Source organism: Macrobrachium rosenbergii, chromosome 1 (genome assembly GCF_040412425.1).
Source record: "Macrobrachium rosenbergii isolate ZJJX-2024 chromosome 1, ASM4041242v1, whole genome shotgun sequence".
Classification (NCBI taxonomy): Eukaryota; Metazoa; Arthropoda; class Malacostraca; order Decapoda; family Palaemonidae; genus Macrobrachium; species Macrobrachium rosenbergii.
In genome coordinates this window covers 78,210,866-78,220,790 of record NC_089741.1, presented here as the reverse complement: position 1 = coordinate 78,220,790, position 9,925 = coordinate 78,210,866, and the positions used below count along the sequence as shown (strand labels likewise).

The 9,925-nt window shown below is 38.8% G+C and overlaps 1 protein-coding gene across 1 annotated transcript; it reads left to right on the top strand.

Annotated features, from left to right (window-relative positions):
- The first annotated feature begins 2,536 nt into the window (after positions 1 to 2,536).
- On the top strand, positions 2,537 to 3,736 carry LOC136841115 (uncharacterized). Its single transcript, XM_067108163.1, has one exon. The coding sequence runs from the start codon at positions 2,537 to 2,539 to the stop codon at positions 3,734 to 3,736; it is 1,200 nt and encodes a 399-aa protein (XP_066964264.1).
- The last annotated feature ends 6,189 nt before the right edge of the window (positions 3,737 to 9,925 follow it).

Sequence of the window (9,925 nt, the reverse complement as noted above, 5' to 3'; positions counted from 1 at the left end):
CCCAGACTTGATAAAGTGATAGATATGGGAAAATTAAGCAATTCATCGTTGTCTGATAAATGGAATATGGTAAAACAAATGGCTTGCTTCGTGGGCTTAGAAAGATTTTGGAAGGACGGTTTTAGGACCTCTCTTCCACTCAGAAGATATTCAATCTGTCCTATAAGAGAAATTAAATAAAACTTTTCCTCTCCTCTCTTGAGGACTTTTATCAAAATACTCATACTCAGAGGGCATTTAGTACTTAAAATATATTGACACTAAGTAGTCTTGAGAGCGCATATTTAATAAGTGCTTTTCAGGAGGACATAAACAATAAAAATTAATCTACAATTCGTCTCTTTTTGGATATTAAAAAAAACGAGATGATTTTCTTATGACAATATTTACAAAACTACAAGTTCAGAATATTCAGACGAAATGTTTATAATGCATAGTATATTAAAAGGGCTTATAAAAAGAACAGCATTGTGATGAATACTCTTTGGAGGCTAACAAAAAATTTTCTGATGGTCTAATTATTTAAGAATGTTGACACTGTGTGCTTTTGTCCGTTTGAGGAGTATGACTTCAGATACTATCTTGTAATGGTTGACGGGATGAGAACTCTTAATGATTTTGTACTACCTGTTCTCCCTCTTTTACCAGGATATCAGTTACCAAGGCAGAGGGAAAACAAGGAAAGAGAAGTGAATACTCAAGTAACATTCCTTGGAGTAAAATTTGTGTCTACACGTTTGTAGGAACACGCATCCAATGCGCCTTTTTTTCTATTTTCGGGAAGCTTGTCTTTCTATGGACCCTGTACACAAAATCATTCAATGCAGAAGTATTCCCTTTGTTTCTTAGTATCTCCCCTCCCATACCAATGGGTACGATTCGTCCAAAGACGATTGGTCCAAAATCAATTGGTCCAGCGGGATTATTGGTCCAATACCAATTGATCCAAAGGAATTATTGGTCCAATGTTTATTTAATGAAAATTAGTCCACAAGTGAAATTTCCCTTCTTGGTTTCTGTTACCATAGCACGATAATGAAACAATAGCATAATAATGAAACGACCTTTCTATATTGCCAAGTAGACTTGCTAACATCAAAGGAGATACTTTGTTCATGTAAACAAACAGTATTTAGGACGTCCTCTAGGTATATGTACACTCGGCAAGGAAAGTGAAGATACAGTTTTTTTAAATCTTCGGACATACAGTATATTGCTCAATAATGCGACATCTGGCAACTTTAGAAAGGGGAGGAGCTTCTGTCTTAGTGTGTTGGTGTTTTGCTTGACGTCCTATAACTTTCAATCATATTCTACGATTCTGACATCATTGATACTTAAATGCAGTAGTAAGCTTTACAGTACTCGTTCAAGTTGTAATTTGCAGCGACAGTTCTGAGCAAAATAAACATTTTTCGACGTAACCTACCAATTAACCTTATACAAATGAATTTATGACACCACAATGAACGGAATGCTTGCATAATCGGAAACGCGATCTTCCATAGTGAAATCAAGAGTTAAATTTGAGCAACGTGGGGAACAATAAAGGAACGAATGCAATGTTACGAGAGAGAGAGAGAGAGAGAGAGAGAGAGAGAGAGAGAGAGAGAGAGAGAGAGAGAGAGTTGCTGTTGTGTAAGCCTAGGCCTATATGTAGAGCTACTCATTTCATTATTTTATTTTGTTTAGAGATTGAGCGATACTATATTTGTACAGTATGTTTTAGCGATGGAGAGAGAGAGAGAGAGTTGCTGTTATGTAAGCCTAGGCCTATATGTAGAGCTACTCATTTCATTATTTTTTTTTTTTTTTATTGAGCGATACTATATTTGTATAGTATGTTTTAGCGATGGAGAGAGAGAGAGAGAGAGAGAGAGAGAGAGAGAGAGAGAGAGAGAGAGAGAAAGAGAGAGAGAGAGAAACTATGGCAACGCAGAGAGAACGGGCAACGTCAAGAAACATCCAGTTACTTGTGTTTTCCCGCTGAAGTGCTCCACACATCATAGAGAACGCTCTTGCAGATTTAAATAGATTTGGTCAACTTACCGTAGCTGTCGCAACATTTACTGCCATTAAATTCCAGCTGACTTTTAACACCGTGAAATACAAATATGAATGTGTGAAAATTAAAGAAATTATCACTACCTCGTATGATGATGCAATAATAAGCCTGTCCATAACGGAAAAAGAGTAAATATTGCCGTTCTGATAAAGAGTACTACACCGAGATATTCACACACTATCTTTTAGATCTCTATGAACGAAGTCATCTGAGAAATTCTGATTACTTCGGACATGCTTGGTGTTTTTAAGTATCTGAACGTTTTTGTTTTGCAGATTTAACATATATGATATAATTTGCATTGTATTTTCATATTCTAGAGTAAATTTACCGAGATTATGTGTTTTCTGTAAGAAACAAATAAAAATTCGATGAACGAAATCTAAAGAAAACTGTATCTTCACTTTTCTTGCCGAGTGTACATGCTTTGTTATTTTCAAAAACATTTAGTAAACGCTCGAAGCCCTTACCATGGAGCCAACTGTATGTGACACGGTACTTTCCGAAAGAGGAAAAGAAAAACTTTCAGTTAATGGATATTTGTATACGCTACATTCGAAAAGGACTAAGAAGACAACTGGAGAAGATACATATTACTGGAGATGTGAAAAAAGAGGATGTAAAGGCACAGCAAACACGCACTTTGAAGATAACTGCCATTATTTGAAAAATGAAAGAGAACACACTTGTGGAGCTGCTGAGTCAAGTCGTGTTCATGTAGTGAAATGCCAAAATACAATTAAGGAAAAAGCTAGTATCACCAGTGATAAACCATGCCAAATTATTCAAGATGTAGTTAGTCAACTAGATCCATCTGTTGTGCCATATATAGGGTCAAAAGAGACTATCAGCAACATGATTAGAAGAGTACGCAAGGAAGGACCCCAAGAACCAAGTGATTTACAAGATATGTTTATTCCAGACGAATATAGAAAAACACTCTCCGGTGAGACATTTCTAGTTAGTGAATCCAACATTGGAGATGATAAAATATTGTTATTCACAACCCATTCAAATGTCAAAAAACTCAAAGACGCTAATTTTTGGATAATGGATGGAACGTTTAAGACCGTTCCAACACTCTTTAAACAACTGTACACGATTCATGCTCCAGTTGGACCGCAAGAAAGAAGTCGCATCCTACCTCTAGTTTATGTGCTAATGACACGAAAAAACACTGAATGTTATGTGCTGGTTTTCCAGGATCTTCTCGACTATGCTGCTGAAAGTGATATCAACCTTTCTCCTGAAATGATTATCACCGATTTTGAAATTGGAGTAATCAGTGCAATTGGATCTGAAATTCCTGGCACTCAACACAAAGGCTGTTTTTTTCATCTCGGTCAGAGTATTTACAGAAAAGTTATATCTTCAGGTTTAGAAATTGAATACGGAACTAATGAAAATTTATCCTTGAAAATCAGGCAAATGACCGCACTTGCGTTTTTACCTGCAAACGAAATTAAGGATCCCTGGTTGCAACTAAAACAAACTATTCCTGATGAGGCGACGGATGTTGTAAATTATTTCGATGAAAATTACGTTCGCGGAAAAGTTAGGCGAATGTTACGAGGTCAAGAAGTGAGAAATCCTCCACTTTTCCCCCCTGCATTATGGTCAGTGTATGATCGAGTAGAAGCAAGTGTACCACGAACACAAAATAAAGTATAAGCGTGGCATAGACGTTTGGAAGTGTTACTAGGTTCAGCCCATGTCGGGCTCTTTAAACTAATTAGTGAGTTGAGAAAAGAACAGAAGAATGTGGAGGACGAAATGGAATGCATTGTTCGTGGAGAAATAAAACGTAAATAAAAAAAAAAAGATGCTGAACGTGAGCAAAGAATTTTAACTGTATTTTCCGAGAGAGAGAATTATGAAATTTTAGATTTTTTACGAGCGCTAGCTCATAACCTAAGGTTTTAAATTCTGACATGTAATAAATCAAATGTTAATCCTCTTTATTTTTAGCGTTTAGTTAATGTATTACAGTTTATACCACTAAAGTAAAACAATTAGACTTTTTTTATCTGAATAAAAAGTAATGAAATGGCAGTTTTTATTTATGTACTGTATTACAGTTTATATCACTAAAGTAAAACAATTAGATTTTTTTTCTGAATAAAAAGTAATGAAATGGCAGTTTTTATTTGTTTTCAACCTTTGTTAACATAAATAGTTGAAATGACCTTTTGACCAATAAGGTTGGTAATTCTATAGTGGGTACATCCATCCAAGTATGATGATCTGTGCTTTTCATATCGCAATTGCGAATATCCAGGTCACTTGCAAGTGTTACAAAGGTCAAAATTTAATGGACAAATTGTCCCATTGGATCAATTGGATTTAGACCAATAATGCTGTTGGACCAATAATCCTATTGATCAATTGGATTTGGACCAATAATCCTGTTGGACCAATTGATTTTGGACCAATCATCATTGGACCAATTGTCTTTGGATGAATCGTCCGGGACCGGCAACATTGTCATTATGGAGGGGCTTTGGGGCTAGGGCCCATGGCCTGATGCTTGAGGGGGGTTGGGGGTGACCATTTGGCCTCCACCTGGACCCTCCTCTAGCCTTGGGTTTTGGTCCTATGCGTATACAATTTTTGGCTTTTTTTATCTTTCATTGCTTTCTATCCTACCATTCTTCTTCCTCTGCAGCCCCACCCCTCCCCCCTGATACCTTAGGTGCAAGCGTCTGTGCTGTGAGGGTAGAAGACCAACTTCGGGTTGGTTTTTAATGGCCTCTAGGATGCCACAGGACACAGCATCCTTTTTTTTTTTTTTTTTGACCTTACTCTTTCACGTGGGGCTCTCAAGAAGTGGACTATATATTTTCTTAGCTTATACCCAAGCCCATATGGCCGATAATGGAAATCAAACAAATTCTAAGGGATTGGGGACTGACCCTGCTCACAATCAGTCCCCCAATTTTTTTTCTGACTTAGCTAGTTTAGAGACCACGAGCCAGACTACTCCCAAGGAAATCTCCTCAATCCTATCCTCTTTTACCATGTCACCTGTCATCACGGCACATAATGCCCCATGCTCCTTTCCACCAGTTCATCTCTGGTGACTAATTTACAACTGTATGAACCACAGCATTCTACTATGGAACAACAGGCCACTACAGCACCTCCTCCTCAACAAAATTTCCTTAAGGCTTCAACTCCATCCTCTTCTACCCACCTTAAATTGTCCTCCAGTATCCACCCATCCCTTATGCCAATCCTCTTTGGACCCCAGAAATGGAACAATTACTTCATCATCTCCCTGACCACTCCTTACATGAACAATACACTCCACTTTCAAAAGTACCTGCAGAGACAGGTAGGAATGATGAAATTCCTAACAAAATGCAACCACTCACGTCTTGTTATGGTGAATGCAGTAGCTCAGGCCCAAGCAATGTCCACCCTCAAAGACCTACAAGGTAATGCCTCCCCTACCACTCCACATCCTCACCTCAACAGTTGCCCTGGAATAGTTGTGATACTCTCTAAGCAGTGCCCGGTTGACAGTATCGGCTGGAGTGACTGCTCAATGGATCTCAAAGAACTCCTAAGTGACTGCCATGAAGTTCTCCATGTTACATGCTATACTCTTGGGACAAGAGCAACAGGAAATATCCCAAAAATTTTGTAAAGATCACATTCAAGGTCCAAGACCTCCCACAAGACATATTCATTGAAGGCCAACGTTACGAAGTCCAAAAGTATATTTCTCCCCAAAGTCAATGTCAAAACTGCTGGTGCTTCAGCCACCCAGCCAAATTTTGCAGATCACAAGCATGCTGCCCTGTTTGCAGCTCACCTGACCATGATTGAGAAAAATTGCCACTCACAAGAAACCATTTGCACCAATTGTGCTGGCAAACATAATGTTTTTTTTTACTGTGGTTGCCCTGTCTACAAATTTGAATCAGAGGTGGCAGCCATCCACTTCAAAAATTAATTAACCTTGAAAGAAGCTAGACAGAAGACTCGCTGCCTTGGCTTTACCACTGTCACCCTAGCCCAGATCGTGACAACAGCAAAGTAAACAAGCAAAACCACCACCAATATCATGCCACAACCATCCCCACCCCCTCCCCCTCCTCTTTGATTCCCCAATTCACCACTATTCTGACTTATTCAGAATAAGTACAGCATTTCAAATAGTCAATGTTATTGTATAGCCTAAACGATCTGAAACTTACTGACCCAAATCGTAGCCTAAGCCTTATGCTATGACACCCAGGTTACTTTGTTCTTATGCTAATTCAAATTATGATTATATCAGTACATTGTGTTGTGTATATTAACTAAACTAACAGTATAAACTTACTATTGGCATATTCAACTGTTCCTAGCATGATGTACAGTAGTCAGATTGGCATGAACACAATCTCTATTTCATGACCCTCATCTAAAGCACACCACAAGAAATTATCCTTACATTTAGATATGCATATCTCCTAAATATACTTTCCCTAAATATACTTTAAGATGAAAAGGAATGCTTAAATGGATTTGTAGACACCGACAATTATGGCTGCATTCAGCTATGAAGCGACTAACTTTACAGCCGTCTTTGACCGACACCAAACCTTCGACTAACTACCGGACAAAACAACCAATACTGGTAGTTAAGCAATATTACACACAAAACAGATACAACAACGCCCTTCATTACTAAATACGAACACAACAAAACATAATATCCTTCTTTTACATAATACGCATTTCCACTTTACATAAATTTAAAGAGAATATATACAATTATAATACAACTTGCAGAAAAGTACAATCTTTCCTGTCGAAGTTTCGATATACTCTCTGCAAGAAAACTTATGCTTACATTATTTACAATACTCCTATTTTTGTCAATGCCTTTCTGGCTTCTGCAGCTATTTGAGCAGTCCTCCTGCTCGGGCAGGTGCTTGACTGAATGCCATCTGTCGCAGGATTAGTTTCCCTTATCTTCTGCCACAGCTCTAAGGGGTATAACTTAATTATAGGTCTCATAAGCTGGCTATGTGCCGTTCTTAGAGTAGCCACTCTTGGGACCTTGTCTCTCCCCATGTGTAACTCAATCACTTGACCCAACTTCCACATGCTCCTTGGCCCCTCATCATGAATGAAGACAACTTCCCCTATCCTGGCCCAAGAGCCATGCACTATTCCTACTCGATGGGTCTCTCTTAACGTTGTTAAATATTCCCTCTCCCATCTCTTCCACAAGTCGTCACACAACTTGGATATATACAGGGATCTTTTCTCGGTGAACTCTCTCTGTATATAGGTAGGGTCAATGGAGATCTCTTCTCAAATTACTACTTTGCATAGTAAGGACTTGAGCTTTTGCCCGAGGATCAAATGGTTAGGGGTTAAGATTTCCAGCTGATTCAAATCCCCGGGTGTGTAACTTAATGGTCTATCATTAATAATTCCTTCCAGTTCCACCAGCACACAGGTCAGTTCCTCAAAACTGAGCAAGGTTTGACCTACAATCTAACAGCTGTTCTTTTACCGTGGGGTTCTCCGACATATTCTTAAGGTACTCTGATGCCACTACAAACGTGGTGGCATTGTTACTCAACACGAATGCTGGAAAACCTCTTCTGCTACAGAATTTTCTAAAACTCATGAGGAACGAGTCACAGGACTGATTATCAACTAGCTCCACATGTATACCTCTGGTTATCGGGCACATAAATAAATGATATTAGCCTTCTCAGGACCTTGTCCTTTTCCCTTAACCCGTAATGCACCTGTGTAGTCCACACCTGTGGTATTAAAAGTTGCTTACTTTGCACCCTGAACTCAGGTAATGGAGGAACTATATTGGGCCTATACAGCCTCCCCTGCGTTCTCCTACAAATAACACAATGGTGCATTATACTCTTAGTCAGTTGCCTTATCTGTGGGATCCAGAACTCCTGTCTGACACTCGCCACAGTGGCATTTACACAAATATGAGCATTAGCATCATGATGTTCTTTAATAATTACCCAAGTAACATAGCAACTCTTCGGCAATAGTATGGGTAACTGTGCGTGTTCCAGTCTACCCTTGCACCTTATTACCCCGTTGTCCAGGTAAATATTCAACTGGTGTACGAGAGCTAGTTTTGGTTTTCTTACCCCCTTCATCAAACTCTCGTATTCCTCTTGGAAATATTCCCTTTATATGATGGCAATGGTCTTATTCTTTGCCTCTTGGAGTTCTTCCAAGGTCAGTTCACTATGCCTTTTCATACTGATTGAACTCCTACAATTATTAAAAAATCGTAGGATCCATGCTGTAGTCCTATAGAACTTTTTAAGCTTGCTGAATCTCTCCCAATTCAGCAAGTGAGTATTACCATTCAGGCTGTCCCCTACAGTATTGACCAAAATGTTCTCTTCCCTACCCTGCGTAAGCGATCCACCAACCCATGACCTATCTATTAGCCAAGAGGAATTTTTTAACCAAGGGGGTTCCCTCCCTCCAGAAAGAACTATCCAAGATCATTTCTGCCCTTTTCCCACATGTCAACCAGTCACTGGGATTATCATCTGTAGGCACATAGGACAAGACTGCCTCTGGAATTAAAGAGCTTATTCTCTCTACTTTATTTTTCACAATCACAGGGAGAACACTTTTCGATACTAGCCAACTTAGGTTCTTCTTAACACTGAATTTCTTTGTATATTCTGATAGTTCATCGACCACTATACAATCCACATTTATTAATCTACCCCGATGAGGTACAGCGATGTTCACCATTTCATATTCCTTAACTGGTGTAGTAGTTAAGTAACCTCTCAATGACGTTTTTTCAACTCCCTTGCTTTTATAGTGGAGTCCCTCAAGAGCAGATTCCTTTTTAAATGATCTCTCGGCATGGGTATCTAACAACCCTCTCTTTCACACAATGCGACCTCTTTTACCCTTTAGGGTTATTGTGGCTGTAGGTAAAATCGACTTTCTAGTCGTCTTATTTCCCTGTCCGGTGTTCGTCAAAGGGAATGTTCCAACTTGTACCCACCTACCTTAGATTTGTTTGGCTGGTTTCCATCGCATATAACACTATGATGTCTACCAGTGCAACCGTTATTACAACTTTGCCTGGCTCAGTCAGAACTGAAGTGTTTACTGGATGCACATATGAAACACAAACCCAGAGCTCTGAGTCGTTCTATCTTTCCTCCTCTGGTTACATAAGATTTACAATGTGTCTATATGTGGTTGCCTCTGCAAAGTGCACATCCTTCAATCTGGTTTACCTCAGCCTATTTCTTACTTTCTTTAGACCTTACCGATATTTTTGGTCTCACAGATTGCCGTTGTTCTACTGCGAAAGCAGATACCATTATCAATGTATTAGCTTTTGCTGTTTCAGTCTGTGGAAAAGCCCTCAAGTTATGTATTTCTTCTTCAAGATATTTTTTTAAAGGTGTCGAATTTCAGCCAATCTTCTTCACATCTTATTTTTATTATTTCACTTACACTACCTGGTAGTTTAGTGTTGAGCAAGATGATATACAATTCACTCAATTTCAGTCTTTCACTCTCCAATGATCTTATATAGAGCTCTAAAACCTTGTAATGATTCTGCATCTGCGTCGGGAGTCTGAGTTTGGAAGAGTTTTCTAACTCAACACAACTTGATTTTCGCTTTTCTGCCGTAGGTCTCTTTCAACAAGTCCACTGTTTGTAAATACTTATCACCTTCTAATTTAAGACCAAATATCAGTTCCAGAGCCTCACCTTCCAAGTAGGTCCTTGAAATAAGAAAACTTCTGTATATTTTCAAAATCAGTATGTCGGTGGACTGATACTTCATAAAGCTCCCAAAATGAATTCCATTCCATTAAATCACCATCGAAATGT